Consider the following 21,118-nt stretch of genomic DNA (forward strand, 5'->3'; position numbering starts at 1 on the left):
CTGCTTCCATAGTCTTATGGTCTAGTTAAAAGATGAAGTCTGAAGGACAAGATTATATTTTATTCATCTTTGTATTCCACTCATTCCTGGCATAGCAACTTATACATAGAAAAAGTTCTCAAAAAGTGAACGAAGTTATTATAAAATTAATTTAGAATTTCCAATCCTTCCTTTCTATAGTAATTTTTCAGCTTCTCTTTTCTTGATTTCCAATTATGCTCTTTCCAAGAGCTACTAGACCTTGAGTTGAAAGACTAATGTTCTGATTCCTAGCTTTGTGACCCAGACCAAGTCATATAACCTCTTGGAGTTTAAATTCTTCAATTAGAAGAATCATAAAGCTTGAAATACATCTTATAGGGATATTGTAAGTAATATGCTTTATAAAATTTAAGATGAATGACTATTATTATTTTATCAACTAATTATAATAATTGATGATCAACTTGGGTTTTTCCTTTCTTTTCATTCTTCTTGTCTTTCTCTAAAGAGCAAAATTCCTCAAATATGGGCACTAAGAGGAAGAATGAAAAGTTTAGACAATCTATAATTAACTAAAAAGAGATAAAAAATATGGAATTTTTCCATTTTCCTTCCTTTTTTTTTCTTGTTCTAGGAGCTAAAATTCTTAGTTCTATTTTAATTAGTTGATATACCTACTAGGGTGACTATAGTATTCATATGCATGCTAAGTCCCATGGGGCACACAAAGGGATAAAATGTGACCTCTTCCTAAAGAAACTTGCTGTTCCATTGAGTGAAAGCAAAAGGTAATACAAAAATTATATTTCATAATATAATTATATAATATAGAATATATAGGAAAATGTATAACGTATTTCATAGATATTTAAGTAATATGCATGTATATAATGCCTATATTATATGTGTGTGCATACACACACACATACATTCCCCTTAACCTGCCTCAATAGTTAACATAATCACTTTTCTATTAAAGTTTTTCTTTTCCCACTCTACCTTCTTCCTCTTACTGAGTACTGGTTCTCTACTAATTACATTACTGGTCTCACTTTCCAGCACTGTTTGCAATTTCACTCATAAGTCACTGGTCAGGATGGGGAATTGCTACATTTTGTCACTTTTAGACTTTCCTTTCCCTCTACCACTTTCACTCAGTAATTTCTCTTCCTTTGAGATTGTCAATCCAAATTTATCTCCCAAACAAAATTCTGATAATTGTTATCTGGTGATGATGTTGGTGATGATGATGACAATGATGATGATGATGATGCTTGCCCTTAATTCTTTTTTCCTTATTTTGGTTTTTGTAAGGTAATGGGATCAAGTGACTTGCCCAAGAGTATACAGCTAGGCAATTATTAAGTGTCTGGGATCAGATTTGAACTCTAGTCCTTCTGATCCCATGGCAGGTGCACCACCAAATTGACCCTCTTGCCCTTAATTGTTGAAGACCATGACATCATGGAATGATGCCATGACATGAACATAAATTGGATTTAAGTGAGAGAGTCACCAGCCTCATTTTCTCCTCTGAAGCCATTTGGATTCAATGTCCAGACATGGATCAGGAGGACTGGAAAGGACCCTGGATGGGAGTCATTCAGGCTTAAGTGACTTGCTTAAGATTATTAGATAGAACAGTGGCCAAAGGAACCATCCTCTCCAATGAGTTCTGGCTCAAAGTTTTCCTCTCTGCCTCAATTCTTGGCCTCAAACTAGGGGATTTCAACATGGATATTTGATGTTCTCTTAAACTCTTCAATGTTCTTGTTAATATACTTATTTCCATGACATAACCCTCCATTTCATCTCAGCTACCTAGAGATGACCACAGTAACTTTTCAACATTTTCATCCTTCACAATTTATCCTAAAGTAAACTTTTCCCAATTCTAGAAACTAGGGTCTAAAAACTGGGAGTATCTTGTACAGTGATTGTAGATATTTTTACTTGCATTTCCAGCTTTTTTGAGCTTGTTGTTTTTACACTTATCATTTTGAATTTATTACCATTATATTGTTACATTTTGTTATATTCTGTTCAGAAATGACTCAGAAAAGATTTTCACATAGTGCTGAATTCAAATTCAAATGGTCCAGTTTGCAAAAGTGAAGGGAAATGGCACTACTGAACTTCAGTTTGGTCCTCCTCCAACTGGGAAAATAATCCAAGACTGGCTATGGGAAAATGAAACCCAACTGAAAACATCATGACAGAAGGCCATGAGAGGCAAATCAGTAAAATGGTCAAATTTGGAGAGGGAATTGAAGAGATGGATTGAAGAACAAAGAACCACTGGATTTCTTGTGTCCACAAAGATGGTTCACCATGAGGCAAGAATTGCTGTTGGAAAAAAAGCGACTGTTTCAAAGGAGGACATGATTGGTGTTTCAGTTTCATGAAATGGAATGGACTAAACATGTTTACACTCACCAGACTTGCCCAAAAGATGCCTGAAAGCTATGAGCAGAAGGTTGTTGAATTTCATGATGAATAAAACTTGAGTTCAATAACTTTATGCAATATGTTTTTTTTCAAATTTTGGGCCTCCAAATTAAGGTGCATCTTATACATGGGGAAATATGGTATGCACACATATAAAAGTTTTGAATGTCAAAACAACAAAAGTGAAATAAACCTTTTGGGACATTCTCTATATGTATCAATTTTAATATATATATGCTTATCTTTCTATAAATGAATGAATGAAATTACTTTTTTGAGGTGCTTATTATGTGTTAAATAGTGACTGAGAACTGAGCATTCATATACAAAAGTAAGATATCCCTTGCAATCAGTCAGGACAGGATGTTTGCTTGGGAAGTCTTGGGAGAATGAAGACTGGAATAATAAAGGAATTCATTGATACACTTTTTCAGAGGCAGTAGAAACAGTAGAGGTTGAGGACAAGGATGCATGGTACCAGGGAACTCAGAATTGAATCATTTAGCTCCTCCCATGCAGGATTTCTGAAGATCAGTTTTGGAGAGTAGAACTTCAACAATGACCAAGCAGCAAATGTGAGTGTATTTTAGGTATTTTTTTCCTAGTGTCAAATTGTATAAAAGATGCTGCTGTATTCCACTCATCCTCTCCATCATATCCAATCAATCGATAAGTTTTGACATTTCTATCTCCATATTATCTTTTATTTGTTTCCTTCTCCCCCCCCCATTAATTGCCACACCATTAAGGGAGGGAACATGGCTTGGTGGATAAAGAGCTAAAATCACAGTCCAGAAGAACTGGGTTTGAATACCATCTTTTATTCTTATTCATTGCATGACTATAAGCAAGTCCTTTCCCCTCTCTGAATCTCAGTTTCATCATCTGCAAAAGGGACCTCATAATACCAGTGATTCCTACCTCACATGGTTGTTATGGGGTCCAACTGAGATCATTTGCTTAAAGCAAATATTAAAACACTTAACAAATGGCAGCTATCACTATCTGTGCTAGAGACAGTCAGAAAAAACAACTGGTCTGACCTTAGGTTTCCATTGAAAAATGCACCCACAATTGAACACTCTATGAGCCATAACTGTTTGTATAGCTATGTCTAGTTTTCCTAGGGGAGTTCTCTTGTTTTTCTGTTCCTCTCCCTGACATTGCCTTGAGTTTCCTGTTGAGATAGCACATATAGGTTGTATGTCTACCTTGACTTTCAGGCTCAGAACCTATTCCTGGGGAGCTATTCCTGGTGGCCCTCTATCTTCCATATAGTTTGAGCAGTCAGAATGCTTTGTAAAGCCTTTAGTGATTTTTCTGTCCAGGTAGAATATTCTGCTTTCATTTATTCCAGAGTGTTTGTTTAGAGAAAATTAGATGAATACCAAGAGGCTCCTGTTCTCCCTGAAGAAACTCCATGGTTCCTATAAAGAAACTTCTTGAGAAGTAGTTTTTCTCCAGTTGGGAAGCAGGGGTTGTGTGGGTATTCCAGATGGCAACTTTGATTCTTTAATTTTTTTGTATTTTATTTTTATCACCTTAAAATTCATTTGCTTTTAAAACTCACGTACTTTCTGGCACCCCATTTTATCTCTGCTTCCATTGCCCTTCCTTATTTAGCCATTTTGCTTTAAAGTGCAGTGATCTTTTATTTAAAAAGGAGTAGCAGATAAAAGAAAATGAACGACCCATTCATTGTCTTTTTATAGAGCAAGATCTTGGGGTTCTTCATGTCATATGTTTATGCCTATTCATGTTAGGGGGAAAACATTTTGTCAATGGCTATTTGAGATTTGATAATGGGACAACCTTCACTTTTGTATTAGTTATACATAATAGATTTACAATTTTGGGGCAATCATCTTTTTATCATTCTATGTTATGGATATGGTTTTTTCATTTCATAAATTAAAAATAAAATAAATAAAATTAATGGATATCATTCATTTGGGAGCAAGTGAGATAACAGTGTTGTAGGTTTAAAACTAGAAGGGCTTTTAAAGATCATCTTATTCAGCCTCCTCATTTTAGAGAAGAGAACACTGAGGGCCAGAGAAGTTAAAGAGCTTATTCAAAGTTGCATAGGAAATAGGTGAAAGTGCTAGAATTCAAACCCAGATCATATGAATTCAATTCCAGTTATTTTTTTCTTTCTTCCAATGCATTTGTCCTTCACTGAGACTTCAGGTCTATAACTTTGAGACACAGAGGCTCCTTTGGACATATTCAAGACACTGAACTTTGATCATAAGGTGAAATAGATAAATACAATTTCATAACTCAAAAACCCTTTTTGATTTCATTGTTCTTTTAAGGACCTATTGCTTTTTTTCTCATTCCTCACTGCTCAAGAAAGGATATGCTATCAATCTGCTAGGGGGCATTTGGAGCATATTCTTCATCTCTCTTTATGAAATGAATACCTTTGGTCTCACTTAAAGAATCACAGGGATCTGTGATCAAGTAGAACTTTGGGGTAACTTTTAGAGGAATGACTTTCCATCCCCACTCTATCATATAATTAAGAAGGCAGAGTGCATTTACAAAGTCTCTCCCTTCCTTCTAATCTTCTCTGCCAAATCAAATCAATATACTACATATTGCAATTGGGTCATTGTACATACAAGGCTATTAGAGACCAAGGGAGAGTACTGTCATCTTCCTGAAGCCTGAGTAACAAGATAAAGTTAAAGTCACAGGAAAGACTTCAGCATTCAAAAACAAATGGGTCAGATACTTAGAGAAAGACTTCTTCCAGTCAGTGGCATACTTTAGTTACCACAGAGCAGTACCTTCTTTTCATTGTTTGCTGTTCTTAGGGCCAATACATCAGCAGCAGAAAAAGGACCACACCTAGAGTCAGACAAGGACTTGGATTCAGAAGCAATTTGCAATCATTCCAAATCATTTTGGAATCCTTTAATTTCCAAATCTAGATGGACATATTCAATGCAATTTGCTTAGCACTACAAAATTAAAAAAAAAAACCCATATCTTTGTATTCCTTTCATTGCTTTCTTTCCCAAAGGCTCAAAAGATGAGACCTGAATGAAATGTTCAGATATATTATTGATTAAAATACATCCACCCAGCAGACTTAGTTTTGTATCTTAACTACAAAATCTCAACTACATTACCCTGGGCAAGTAATTAAACTTTGTTGAGTCCCAGTCTTCTCACCTGAAAAGTAGGAATAATTGAAGTTTGTACATGATTGCTCTCTTTCCCTTAAAAGGGAAAATATACAGTGAGATTTAAATAAAAACAAACAAAATTTTAATTGGTAATGAAGAAGAGATTAAGGATCTCACTTAATTAGAAAACGAATGACCCTTTCATTTTTCTTTTAAGTATGGAACAATCTCTTAGAATTTGTTGATGTTCTGTGTTGATGTATGTTTGTGGTTTTCTCTTTTCAAATGAAATTTTATTTTATCTTCCCAACTGCATGCCAAGATAATTTTCTATAGGCATCCATTTACAAATTTGTGAGTTTTCTACCATCCTCCTTTCCCTCCCCACTCTCTATAGCAGCAGACAATCTAGTAAAAGGTGTGTGTATGTATATATATATATATATATATATATATATACATACACAATCGTGTTTAACATATTTCCATATTAGTCAGTGCATGTTCATGTTAAGGAAAAAATGTTTTGGCAATGCATATTTAAGATTTGATAGTGGAGTAATCTTCACTTTTTTTGTTGTACATAGATTTGCAATTTCATTTAGATGTGAGCATTTGTTGTATGTAAATGTTATATATACCTGTATAATATAGAATCATGTGATGACCGCCTGAGTTGCTCACACAATAATTCCAACAGAATGTATTTATGTTCCTAGAAAACCTGCACTGTTTGACTTTTATCTACCCTATTGCCTTACATAGGCCTAGTGAGTTCTTATTGGTTGAATTGAGTGAATGTAATTAAAGCTGAGTTTTGAGATTCCTTCAAATTATAGATGGAAAAACCAAGGGAAAGAAAAGGAAAGGGAATAAGCCTACTACATGTTAGGACTGGTCTAAGCGTTTTAGAAATATGATCCCATAAATTATCATAAAAACTCTTAGAGTAGATGCTGCTATTAGTTCCAGTTTACAATTGAGGAAAATGAGGCAAATAATGATTAAGGGATTTGCCCAGGGTCACACAGCTAGTAAATGTCTGAAGCTGGATTATAACTCAAGTCTGTCTGACTTTAGGTCTAATGATCCAGCTGAGTCCAGTGCCTAGATATGAATCAGAATGACTGGAGATGGCCCTGTATGCAGTGGAAGATTGTGACCTTTTCCCATAGAATAGGGAAGGTAGAAAGATGTGGAGGGTTTAGGGGGAAAGGAAATAAGTTTTTTTTTGCATGTAAAGAGTTTCATATGTCTATTCACATTCAATATGAGATGTATGATTGGAGGTCAGCAGAAAGATTGGGGCAGGGGAAAAAGTTAGATTTGAGAGTTCATCACAGAGATGGTAATTATGTCCATGGCAGTTGATGAGATCATCAGGTGAAGTGTATAGAGGAAAACACACAGGATAGAACCCAGATCTGGAGGAGGATCTGGAGGATGAACCAACAAAAGATATAGAAAAGGAAGAGTTAGATAGGTAGGGAAAAAAACAGGAGAGAGTGGTGTCCCCCAAACTTAGACGAATGTGACAAGGAGGAGGGTGTGATCAACAGTGTCAAAAGCTGCAGAGAGGTCAAAGAGAAAAGATAGAGAAAAGGTTATTGGAATTAGCAACTAAAAGTTCATTAACAGTTTTGGTGGGATGATAATATTAGAAGCTAAAATGCAAGGAGTTAAGAAGAAAATAAAAGGAAAGAAAATGGAGGCACCTATAAGAGATGACCTTCTCAAGGAGTTTAGCTATAAAGGGCAGAAGAGAGATATATAATGATAGCTATCAGGGTTGGTAGGACCAAGTGAAAGTTTTTTCAGAGTCAGGGAGACATGGGTATGTTGGTAGGTATTCTAGTTAATTCTACCTCTATCTCTGGCTCTATCTCTATCAATCTCTTGTGCATATTCATACATATCTCTTTCTACATATTAAAGTTTATAATACATTTGATATGCATCACCCCATTTCAGATTTACAAGCCTATGGAGTATTATAGATGGGATTGTTATTTTTAGGCTTTAATGATATCTTTTATAGCAAAATAATTTCTTTATATTACTTCCCCTTTCCTCACTGAACCCTCTCTTCCAATAAAGAAAAAAGTTTCCTCAACTGTAAATTGAGTATAATAATAGTACATCTTATTTAAGGTTGTTGTTGTCAGGATGAAATAAGATAATATTTGTAAAGTGCTTGATACAAGTAAGTGCTATATAAAGACTTGGTATCATTAGTATTATTAAAAGCATACAATAATATAAATGCATCTAGAGGTTTCTACCTCTGCACTTGGGAAAAAAGACTGCATCTATTATTTGATTCACACTTTATAGAGGAGGAAGAAATTACAGTTCATTGAGGTAATGATTTGCTCATGACCACAAAGCTAATGAGGCAGGATTCAAACCTAGGTTTCTCTAACTTCAAGTCTATGATTTGACCATGCTGCTTTTAGAATTAAACTTTTTAGATTAAATATTTTGTCTATGCTCCCTTAGTGAATTTATGAGTCCTATAGTGATTTCCTAGTAGAGGACTGATTCAGTCTCTTCTTTGAATCTAAGTTCAATACATGTATAAATACTCCTCTCTGCTTTCACAATAAACTCCAGTCTTGATTCTCTATCCAAGGTTCCAGTCCTATATCTATCACCAAATGCCTTTTGGACATCTCAAATTGTGAGTCCTGTAGGTACCTCAAGCTCAAATTGTCCAAAATGGTCTTCCTTATCTCTTCTCCCTTCTCTCATAGTTCTTATTATAATTTTCCAAGGAGATAAGGAGCATTATGGAGAGGAAGGAGATATCATTGTCAGTTGGATTAGACTAAAGATGCTTCAGGATGGTAGGAGAATTTGAATTAGACCTTAAAGATGGGTGGATAGGATATGGTTAGATGAAGACAAGTAAGGAAGAAATCTTTTTTTTTAAACTTTTTATCCCCCCCCCCCAGGTATATGCAAAACCGAGTCTCAACATTTATTTCCAAAAACCTTGAGTTGAAAATTCTCTCCCTTCCTACCACCCCATTCTCCCTCATTGAGAAAGTAAATTGGTATAGATAGTTTAAAAATGTGTAGTCATGAAAAACATAACCACAATAGTCATGTTGTAAAAGTAAACATAAGCCACTCTCTCCACAAAAAAGAGGAAACCTTAAGAAAAATAAAGTGTGGGGGGGAAGCATGCTTCAGTCTGTATTCAGACACTATCAGCTCTTTCTTTGGGATGGATAGCATTCTTTGTCAGAAGTCCTTCAGAGTTCTCTTGGGTCACAACATTGTGGGAAAACAGGTAAGTCACTCATACCTGATCATCCTGCAATATTACTGTTATTTTGCATAAGGTACATTTCCCTATTGCATCTGCTCATGTAAGTTTTTTTGAGATCATCCTGTTCATCATTTCTCAACAGAACAGCATTTCATCTCGATCATGTATCACAATTTGTTTAGTAATTCTCCAAATACTGGGCATCACCTCAATCTCCAGCCCCCTGACACCAGAAAAGAGCTACTGTAAATATCCCTATTTATTCACAGAAAAAAAATCATTAGGCTTGGTGTGGTTCAGGGATGATGAATACAACAAATTGCCTTCATGGAACAACTAAGTAGAACACAACTTTTTGGAGACTAAGAGCAACTTTTCATATTGATCTTCTATACCCAGAAGTAGTTTGCACACAGAATCTTATAAATAGTAGATATTTTTTTTTATAAATGTTGAATTGGATTAGATTGCAGTAATGAGAAGTAATGAGAGGTAAATAGGGACCAGACTGTAAAAATCTTTGAAGGTTAAGCTGGAGAGAATGGTTTCATTTTTTTTTTAGAAAAAGGAACATGAGAGATTTTGGAAAGGAGTAATTGTGAACAATGAATAAAGAGGAAGTGAATGGACAGAAATGGGTGGGAATATCTCTTAAGCATTCTTGTAGTAATCTACTTGAGGGAGCATAGTCTGGATTTGTCTTGGTAGGGTTTGCAATGGTCGTCCCAAAATAACAGATCTTCAACTTTGGTTGATACCACTCATCTCAAATCTGAGTAGATCAAAGATATTTGAAATTTCTTTTACATACTTGAATGTATGTTGTATTTTCTAAGAACAAGGAGAGCTCCTTAAAATAAAGAATTTTTTTTTTGTGATTTTTATCTCTCTGTTCACAGTGCCTAGGCCAGTGTGTTTCATACATTAAGGACTATATGATTATTGTTTTAAACTGAGTTGAATTGTGAAAAGAGCACAGAACTTGGAGATGGAAGATTTGGGTTTGAATCTTCATTCTGACTCTTAATCACTATGTGACCATGAGCAAATCTATGAACCTCTTTGAATCAACAGAAACTTTTGTCTCTTCATCAACAAAATAGATTTTGTACTATTTATTTTCATCAAGTTGTTGGGGTAGAGTGACTTATAACCCCTAAAATGCAACATAAACCTGAATTGTTATGGTATGAATCATTATAAAGTCTCTTTAAATGTAGAAGAGTAATTTCTGAAATAGGAACTGTATAACTTACTCAGTATTTGGTTGAATCTTGAGTTCCAGCTTCATAGATACTTTCTCTACAAAAGCTTGCACTGAGCTCATCATTGGAAAAATCAGAAATCAGATTCCCATTTAAGCAATTTGATATTTTTTTCAGTCTTCTTAGAGTCAGAAAATTCTTTGGTTTTGGGGCATTGACTACTGAGATGAGGGTAGTATGGTATGGTGTTGTGGGAAATCTAGTCTTTCATGTTTTTGTTTCAAATTTCTAGCAAAGCTTTGGTTTGACTTTTATCAAATGGCTCTGCCCATACCCTCAAGACTTTCAGGTCAACAGATCTTTTACACACAAAAGAATAAGGCATGGCAGGCTTAGGTCAGAGGGAAAAAAAAAACATTCTCTAAGTCTAAGGCACTGCAGGAGGAGGTCAGATCAGAAATAAACATTCAGATCTCAGAATCAGTCACAAGGCAAATAAAAACGATCTTTACCTCTGCTATCTTTTCTTGCAGAATACACAGGCTGTTACTGTTGTCCAATAAGTCTAAATTGGGTAGTCAGAGAATCAAATATAGAATTGGAAGACATGCCAGATGCCCCAGTTTTACAGATGAAGAAACTGAGAACTACAGAGGCTAAGTAATTTGCCCAAGGACACACCAGTAGTAAGTGGCAGTAAGAATTAAAAGGAAGATTTCTGAAATCAAAGTCAGTGCTTTTAGGTCTGCCTAATTTTTTAAAGGAATGATGGGGGAAAAAAAGAAGAATAAATAATCAAAATTATCCATAATATCTAGGTGATCTAGTGGGTAGCTATGGGACTCACAAGACAAGACAAAATGAATTTCCCCATCATGACCATGCTGACCCACTTCAAAGTGATGAGCTTCCCTGGTATTTGGGCCTGGGCACAAAAGGACAGCATACACCAATAAGTAAATAGGGTGATTTTGTCCTCCCAAAGCAAGCGCAATTCTGAGCTATCAAAACTGCTTCTTCAGTTGCCAATAATAACCCTCAGTAAATTATAGCTTTCAGCCAATTCTCTGGGTAGAGTTCATTGGCTGCATTAGAGGAGACTTCCATTGCTGTACAATTTCCTTCTTTTTCTCTCTAAATGTGCTCCAATATGCAGCTGCTCCTATAGTTTTCTCTCTGATATCTCTGCTGAGAATATGACTTTTGCTCCCTGGTGAGACTCAAAATTCTGGACAAAGTCCCAACTGCTGGGTACAATGTTTAGTTGGGAAAGAATTAGGCAAAGGTGAGATGTTAATGGTAAAACTAATAGAATTAGTAAAACTGCTGATATCTTATTATTATAAGAAATTCTTATTGGGATAAGAAAATTCAAAGCATATTAGAAAAATATACATAGCACTGGGAATAATATGATTGTGTAGAAGACCATGCTTAAAATCATGAAGATCAAAATTCAAATTTCATTTTATATAATTATTTAAGTATCTGACCCTGAGTTATTAAATTAACTTTTTTTTCAACCTTGACTTCCCTTCATTTTCTTTCTCTTCTCTGTCCCTCCTTTTCCTCTACCCCTTTAGGTTCACTCTTTTTTCTATCCCTCTTTCCTCCCTCCAATGCTTCTTTGACATGTTAGGCATTTTTTTTTACTGTTTCTTCTGTCATGAGCTCCCCATCTGTATGCTATGAGAAAAGACTTCTATTCTCTTCCTGTCACCAAGGGATAAGGCTTAAGCTGTCCACTAGCTTCTTCAGGTTCCACTCAGCCAGTCATTATCACAGAAGGACTCACCTCCTGACAAGATAAAGTTAATTTCCAAGGGAAGCTTTCCAGATTTCATTATTCATCCCTCAAGGTAAAGTAAAAACCAGAATCTTCAATGATCAAATCATGTTCTCACTGCTGTATGCATCTGAGAGGAGTAAGATGAAGAAGGGGAAATTTTTCTGCCACAAGAGAAGAATTTTGAGATCAAACTTGAGAATTTTTGAATCTTTGGCAGGAGTATACGAAAATCCATACTGAAAAAGTAATTTTTACATTGTCTGAGATCCCTGGAAAGAACATGGAAGGTCAACATTTTTTTATCCCAAATTTTCAAGTGAAAAAAAGGTGAAAAGAATTTAAATGACTTAACCAAGAATCGCACAGCAAGTTAATGGCAGAACTTAGACTAGAATTCAAGTGTCCTGATTCCTAAGTAGTACAACCCCCATATAAACCCTCAAAATCACGTAAGCCCAAAGTTTTATGTTACTTCTTAACACTTCAAAAATCCACCCCCTATAACCCTTTGTTTGCCTTAGTGTAATTTCTTTTATTTCAACATTTTTTCATTCGTTATATAATTTCATTAACTGTGCACATGCACATACACACACACACACACACACACACACACACACACACACACACACACACACACATCTGCTCTTGTTACATAATTGGCATATCCTCCAAGACCCTGTGTCACCTTGAGACATAAAGGGAGAACTTTTGTGAAAATAATTTCTCTTAAGCCAGTAATGTGCAACCCATGTCTATGGAACAGAACCCTGCCAGAGTTCAAGTTTGCCCCATCTTTTCTGCATGACCTAGAGAAAGAGAGACAGAATAGTCAGGAGGAAGGAAGAAAGAATAGCAGGAAATACAGAGGCTTAGGAGATGTCTCCTGATGGCATCTCTCTCTTCCTTTGATCTAAATATCAGCATACCCAGCTCGTATCAGATCAGAATGCCAAGGTGATAGTGATGAGGTACATGGAATGAATTCTCCTCTAATGAGCTCAGGGCAGAGGCTGGAAGTCAGGGGGAATGACAGTATAAAAAATGTAGATGGTAAAATGTGTGAGCTGTTTTTTGCCCAGATGAATCTGAGCAAAAGTGAAAGCTCTGACATGTTGATGGATTAAGCAATTACAGGCTATAAAGAGGAGGACCCCTCCCATCTGCCCACCCACACCACAGGCGATAAACTTCACAGTCAATCCCCAAACTCAGAAAATATTGGGTCAGCCAAAATATTTCATCTCCAGGTTTGGATGGACTGCCAGTGACCCAGGTCCCTATGCCCCAGTTCTTTTCAAATTAGACAAATGTCTTTCCATTCTCATGCCATTTCTGAATTTTGATTTACTTGGAATTTTCCCTGGACTCCAAGGCAAATATATAGCAAAAGCACCTTAAACTAGTCATGGAAATAAAAGTAATATATAAACCAAAAGGTATTGATAGAAATTAACAAAAAATCGCCACAACCTTTAACTTGTGTTTTCCTTTCTTCTGGCTCTCCTCACCCTACTAATTTGCCAAGTCAATTTTTGTTATCTATGCCATTTAATTCTCCCAACAACCTTGTGAGGTGGGTTTTATTATTCTAATATTATTTTACATATGAGTTAACTGAGGCTGAAGTTAATTAAGCAATTTGCCTAGAATCACATAGCTAATAAGTATCTAAAGCATAGTTAGGACTCAGGTCTGCCTAATTCCAGGTCTAACTCTGTACCACCCGGCCCTATTAAATAATCAGGAGAAAACTATTTTCATTAAGTCATTTAGAATGCTTTTTCAGGGTGACATCATCATCATCATCATCACCATCATCATCATCATAGTTAGCATTTATATGCAATATATATCTTTTACTTCATTTGTCCCTTACAACATTCTTTCTTTTCTGTTTTACAAATGAGGAAATTGAAACTGAAATCGACTAAGATGCTGTTCTATAAAACTGAAAAAACTGTTGACCCAGAATATTGGCTTTGTCAAAATAACAAAGTTACTGAAGATTATATCTGGAGCCCATGGCCTCATGTCTTCATATTCCTTCCCCTCTCCCTCTTATAGCTCTGTTTTACTCTCTAATCTCAACTTCTGTTTCCCTTCCCTCAAAAATCCCTTGCTCAAATAAATACTGCTATGCTGAGTCATAAATTTACCTCTCCTTAGATCATAGCACATTGAACTAAAATCTTACAGGTCCCTAGAGGTATCTCTAGAAACAGCCCCATAAAATCCATGATGTTTGGGACAAAGCACCCTCCACCTTGGAAGCAGAAAAGGATTTAAACAAAGAGTGAAAAATCAAGAAATTGATTGGAAAATGAATAAACACCTTGGTAAAGGAGACACACATACAAAAATACTGAAGAAAATAATCCATTAAAAAACAGTATAGACCAAGTGATGAAAGAGATATTAAAAATTAGGAGAATGTCTTAAAAAGCAGAATTGATCAAATGGAAAAAGAAAGTGAAGAAAGTGATTCCTTAGAAATTAGAATTGAAAAAAATGGAAGCTAATGACTTTATGAAAAAACATGAAACAATAGAACAAAACTAAAAGAATGAAAACTATAAGACAATGTGAAATATTTCATTGGAAAAAACACCTGATCAGAAAAATAGATCCAGGAGATATGATTTAAAAATTACTGGACTACCTAAAAGCCATGATGACATCCTAGATGTCATCTTCAAGGAAATTATCAAGGAAAACAGCATGCTCTGCTATATTGGAAGCAGAGGACAAAATAGAAATGGAAAAATTCCACAGATCACCTCTTGAAAGAGATCCCACAATCGAAATTCCTAAGAATATTGTAGCCAAATTACAGAGTAATCAGGACAAGGAGAAATTATTGCTAGCATCCAGAAAAATTCAAGCTTTGTGGAGATACAGTCAGGATCATATAAGATTTAGCAGTTTCTAAACTGATGGGTCAGAGGAATTGGAATATGATATTCCTGGAGAACAAGAGGTTAAAATTACAACCAGGAATCATCCATCAAGCAAAACTGAATAAAAACCTTCAGGGGGAAAATGACTAATCATTGAAAAAGAGGATTTTCAATTATTCTTGATGAAAAGACCAGAAAATTTTACTTTCAAATGCAAGACTCAAGAAAAGCATAAAAAGGTGAACAGGAAAGAAAAATAATAAGGGACTTTATAATGTTAAATTGTTTGCATTCCTACATGAGAAGGTGATAATTGTAACTCATAGATTTTCTCATTATTAGATCAGTAAGAAGAAGTGTATATAGAGAAGGTACAAGTATGAGTTGAATATGAAGGGATGAAATGAAGCAAGTTTCTCTGAAAAAGGTCTTATTTCTCAAATCTAGAGAAACCTGTGTCAAAATTGGAAAAAATAAGTGCCATTTTCCAGTTGTTAAATGATTAAGAGATGAACAATTTTCAATCACAACTGTCTATAGCGGCATGAAAAAGTGCTCTAAATTTCTATTGATTGGAGGAATGTCAATTGAAACAATTCTGAAATATTGCATACCTAGAACAGTCTATTGGGAAAGAAAATAGAATGACAAATGTTGGAAGGGGTATGGGATAAAAAATGAGACATTATCGAATTGTTGGGGGAGTTGTGAACTTATTCAATTCTTCTTTAGAGCAATTTGGAACTTTGCCCATAATTCATACAAACCCTTTGATCTAGCAGTGTCATTATTAGGTTTGTATTCATAAGGAGGAAAAAAAAACAGAAAGGGAAAAGGATTTATATGTAGAGAAATATTCGTAACAGCTCTTTTCTGGTGGCAATGAGTTGGAAATTGCTAGGATGCTCTCAATTAGGGAATGGTTTAAAAATTATACTATGTGGTTGTTATGGAACATGATAATTCTATAAGCAGAATACTCTCAGAAAAAATCTGGAAAGATTTAGATGTACTGATGCAAAGTGAAATTTATTGTCTTGAAAGTAACAGTAATAGTGTAAGGTGATTGAGAATGTTTTAACTATTCCCAGCAATACAATGATCCAAGATAACTCAGAAGGCTTTATGATAAGGATACTATCCATTCTTAGGAAAAGAACTTATGCTATTTAAATAGACTGAAGCATATTTTTTTGCTTACTTTTCTTGAGTTTTTTTTTTGTCTGTTTTCTTTCACAATCTGATTAATATAGAAATGTTTTGCATGATTACACAACTACAACCTATATTAAATTGTTTGCTTTCTCAATGAGATGTGGAAACAAAAGAAGGGAGAGCATTTAGAACTCAAAGTTTAAAAAAAAGCCAGAAATTTTTTTTACACATAATTATCAAAAAATGAACTAGTAATAAATCTAAAAATATATAAATAGAAAAATAATTATGCTTCTTAGTTTTTTCTACTTGTGCCAAAAAAAAAAAGCTCAGGGCATGATTTAATTTTGTCTGGTCTCTTTTGCTCCAATTCTCAGTTGTCAGTTTTCTCAAGAAACCATAAAGGTGAACACAAATCATTAAGATGAGAAAATGCATGAATGTAGCATGAATGGAGAAAGGTAATTGTAGTAGATGGAGTAGAAATTACATGCAGGGTTTAAAAAGTGTGCAATTGCAAAATAATCTGAAGCTTGGGTCACATAGACTTTAGTTAAAATGAGGTAGATGGATAAACAAGAGTTCTAGCATATGTCCCAACCATTCCAGAGTTGCTGCCACTGAAGAACTGGTAATGACCATGTGAGAGAGATTTTGGTGGGGGGTGGAGGAGGATCAGGAAGATAGCTTTTGACTATCTTCAAAGAAGATATATTCTAAATATATTCTAAAGGCAATTAATTCTCTGTTGCCCTGAAAATGTAATTAGTGTGGTTGGAGTAAACATTCAATTATAATCTGTAACTGTACTTTCTAATCTCTGCTCTGCAACTTCATAGAAACATGATCTTGACCATTTCATTTATCTTTGGAGAAACTCAGTTTTTTGAGTGGTAAAATGTTTGAAACCAGGTGAATGTATTGAAATAAAACACCCTAGAATAAATTTCAGGAAATGGGTTGCAGTGAGTGCTCTGCTGCTGCCTGGCTATGGGGAGTAATTGAAATTCTGCACTGCTTTGGGTCTCAGTTTTCTCATCTGTAAAGTGAGAGAGTTGGATTGGATGATCAACTCTAACATGAAATACTTTTAAACTATTCAGCTAGAGGTGAGAGAGGAAATCATACTGGACTCAGAGTCAAGAGACCCATATTTTAATAACCTTTGCCAAACTACTTTACCAAACCTGTGACCAAACTACTTTGGTCACAAAACTTCTGGATCAATGGTTTCTTTATGTACAAAATTATGAGCTTGAACTAGAGGTATCTCTGGTACCTTCTAGCACCAAAATCCTATTTGTCTTTTGGAAAGGTCTCATATATTCCATGACTTGAATAAGATTGACTAGACCTGATTTCATATTTGGAAAGCAAACAGTAAAAGCGGAAGCAATGAAGACATGCTCTTTAGGAGAGGCCAGTTTGTTCTTGGAGCTCAGCCACAATGGGTCTCTGCCAGGTCTATAATAATCTAAAAGTAGCCAGTCTGTCCTTTTAGTCAAGCACATTTTTAGTCTAGTCACAATCTATGTCTGATTTAAGACATTGTAGCCAAAACACATATACTGACAACCGTTTTGCTGCTCTTTGAAAACTTTGCTCCTAGAAAAATATGATGGGATTTAGAGCAAAGGAATGGAAATGTGCTAACCTTAGAATTGGGGGGAGCTAGATTTGGCTTATGATTGTCACTTGTCTAATCTTAGCATGTCATTCATTCTCTTTGGGACTCATTTTTTAACTAAAAGATGAGGAGGTTGGACTAGATGAACTCTAAGTTGTCTTCTGGTTCTAAACTTTGGCTCCTAAAATCCAGGATTATTGGGAAATTGATGAATGAGGTAGATCTGGTTAGAGGGCTTTATGTAACTATTACTTTTAAGCATCCTCCAAAAAAATCCCCCAGAGATGAATCACTCAGTAGAATGAGCAAAGGAACAAATTCTGCCATAGATCAAGCCATTCAGTTTCAGAAGGCCTTGGGGGACATGTTTTTGTTTTTTGTTTTCTTTTTCTTTTACTGATAGTTTTTTGACACAGTTTTCAACCAGAGGGAGTACACTGGGAATATTTTTAAGTCAAAACACTGGATTATATGATAAACAATATAGCTTCGTTTAGTGAAAATTTGTCCATCTTCAAAGGATAACACATGGCTTAAACCCATAAAGAATGTAGGCTCTTAAGTTAAATAGCTGTCATTCATTATAGGCAAAACAGTGGAGTGGGAGAAACTCAGAAAGTATGTGTTCTAATTTTACCTCTTTCACAGACTATGTGGCAGGCCAGATAGAGTATGGAATTTAGAGTCCAGGAAGACTTGAGTTTGAATCCTTATTTGTCCATTTATTACTATGTAACCACGGGCAATTCATTTAACCACTCCTAGGTAATAGCACCTTCTATTCCATTCAAGGCCATTGTGAGGATCAAGTGATATTGTGCTTTGCAAACTTCAGAGTCCTCTATAAATACTATCTATCTACCTATTACTAAGATTGCTGCTGCTGCTGCTGCTGCTGCTGCTGCTGCTGCTGCTGCTGCTACTACTACTACCACTACTACCACTCTTCCTCTTCCTCCTCCTCCTCTTCCTATTACTACTACTACTACTACTACTTCTTCTTCTACTACTGCTACTGCTACTACTACTACTACTACTACTACTACTTCTTCTTCTACTACTGCTACTGCTACTACTACTACTACTACTACTACTACTACTACTTCTTCTACTACTGCTACTGCTACTACTACTACTACTACTACTACTATTTACCTGTGTCACCTTAGGCAAGTTACTGAACTTCATAGAACCTTTGTTTCCTCATCTGCAAAACAAGATCTGGCTTATCTCCAAGTCCCCTTCCATATGATTCTCCATCCTTTTAAAGTGACTGAGTGAAAATTTGTTTCTGACAAAGATTTGAGAAATTATATCTCCCTTCTTTGCAGAAGGGGAAAACAAGAGCAGAAAGGGGAGATGTGGTACTTGGGATATAAAATATTATATATCTTGTCAAAGTTGGTTGAATTTGTTGAGTTGCTTTTTTCTCTTTTTTGTGATATGTTTTATGTGATATATTCTCTGGGTAGAACATTGGGGAGGAATATTTTTGAAAATTAGATGATTCAGCAATGGAATATATCGATAAAGCACTGTATAAATAAGTGATTCAGTAAAAGTTGAGAGAAAAGATTCCTCTTATAGCAAAAGACTTCATGCATAGTAGATTCTCAATAAGTATTGGTTGAACTGAGATGAACAAAAAGTCCATTTTCCTGGCTGTCTGAGAAAACTTTTTTTTCCTTCAGAGAAAAACCTCAGGGAGTTTAGAAAAAGCAGTTTTATTTGGCAAACATATGGTTGTCCCTAGAAGGCCATATCAGTTTTCCAAATCTCAGTAGACAAAACACTTCTGAATCCACCTCTGTCCAAAGTCCAGTTCCCTCCTCTCAGATATAGTTCTCTTAAAAGTAATATCTTCATTTATTTAACTTCTCCAAAAATATGGAATAAAACTCCCATTTAATTTGCAATAAAGCTCTCATATTATTCAATTTCACATTTCTCTTTTCATCAGGAATCTCATTTCCTACAATCTTCTTTTGTAGTGATCCAATATTTCTTACCTATGATCTTTGGCAATCTAAAGACCAAAAGTCATGAGGAAAAGGGGAACTGGATTTTACTGAACCTCTTGTAAGGACAGAGATAGTTTACTTGCAAAATAACAGTGTCACATAAGACCCAGGGTCAACCACACAGCTGTTCCCCTCAAGTTACTCACAGTTCAATAGTGTTCCGAGGAATGTCTGTAGGAATCTCAGTCACCTTACTTTCTTGGCAGATGAAAATCCTGTCAGAACAGTGGCAAATCTGATGATGACATCCTGAACCAGAGCCCAGGAAAACTATCAAGGAGATCCAGAGGAATGCCATGATTATTTCACTATTCACCCAATGACTGGAATATCTATAGCTAGCCTTTGCAGGTTTCAGTGGCTTAGCACAGTCTCCATAAGGACAAACCAAAAAATTACTAAGAAAAAAAAATCTGCCTTGAGAGCTGATTTTAAGTTGTGTGACCCTTGAAAGGATGAATATTTCTTGTTGCCAGTTTTCCAGTTCCTGGGCTTTGCTACTATGTACCAGTAGTGGTTTGAGGGGTAAGATAAGCTCCTTGCTTATCCCTTATTTTGTTTAAAGGTTCTATACTAGCCTGATCTCAAGTAAGTAAGCAAACAGAATACTGAAGAATGTCTGAAATAGTTTGCATATTTGCTTTGTGGAAATGCTCTTCTCTGTGATTGCTCCTTTCTTTTCCTCTAATCATAGACCATTTACTCTCGAAGAAATCATATAGTTTCTCTTATTTTCCATATTAAAAAACTGGGAACAAAAATGGTAATGGGAGTTGTCTAAGGTCATGCAGAGAGTTAATGGTAGAAGTGGTCCAAGAAACTAGGTCTCCTATGTTTCAGGCTCTCTGCAGACTAGTCATACTAAAGTACACTAAAGGCAAACAGAGTAAAGAGTCAACTTTCAACTTTCCATACTAATAAGAAAGGAATAGGGAACCATTGGCTGATCTAATGACAGGCTTTGTTCTATAGCCTTTATCTCTACAATTTTTCAGAATTTCATCTGGTATGAACTTCTACCACTGATGAATAGTTTGACATTTCTGACACCCTGTCTCAAAGAAGACACTAATATCCAAAACTGAGCAAAGTGGTTGCCCCACTTTCTGGATAAGTATTTGGAGACATTGTATATTCATTCATTGAGGTTATTGAAATATACTTTCTGTTAAAGTACCCTACTTTGGACTCATGAACACAAAGTTCAGGCCCTGAGAAGAAACTGACCCAAAAGAGAAAGAATCAGGCTTTTTCTCATCCTCTGGCTCATTACACTTCAATCCTAGAATAAAATACTTTGGAAAATCTTGAAACAAAGTCAAGGAATGGCCTATATGTATGGACTCCCCAGAACAGATGAATACTATAAAGATATTCGGAAATAAATCAACCACCTATTTCTTCTTCATTAAAAGAATGCTTAAAACAAATATACTCATATGGGCAAGGTGATAAATAGTTAAAACATGAAACAAACTATTTTTCTTATGATACTCTTCTGGGATACTGATTCTTAAAACATTTTCATTTAAAAAGTTTTGTTGGACTACCAAACCATGATTTCACATATATCTTTGACC

At 35.3% G+C, this 21,118-nt stretch overlaps 1 protein-coding gene and 1 pseudogene across 1 annotated transcript in view; one reads left to right on the plus strand and one right to left on the minus strand.

The window, feature by feature from the left end:
* LOC141501571 (FUN14 domain-containing protein 2 pseudogene) overlaps positions 1-10,679 on the plus strand; it is a 126,234-nt pseudogene extending 115,555 nt beyond the window's left edge.
* LOC141513798 (follicle-stimulating hormone receptor-like) overlaps positions 1-19,978 on the minus strand; it is a 163,895-nt gene extending 143,917 nt beyond the window's left edge. The window contains exon 1 of the mRNA XM_074224008.1: positions 19,685-19,978. Within this exon, the coding sequence (XP_074080109.1) occupies positions 19,685-19,836 (152 nt within the window). The 5' untranslated portion in view covers positions 19,837-19,978. The remainder of the gene's footprint in view (positions 1-19,684) is intronic.
* Between the last annotated feature and the right edge of the window lie 1,140 nt (positions 19,979-21,118).

This window comes from Macrotis lagotis, chromosome 1 (genome assembly GCF_037893015.1).
Source record: "Macrotis lagotis isolate mMagLag1 chromosome 1, bilby.v1.9.chrom.fasta, whole genome shotgun sequence".
Lineage (NCBI taxonomy): Eukaryota > Metazoa > Chordata > Mammalia > Peramelemorphia > Peramelidae > Macrotis > Macrotis lagotis.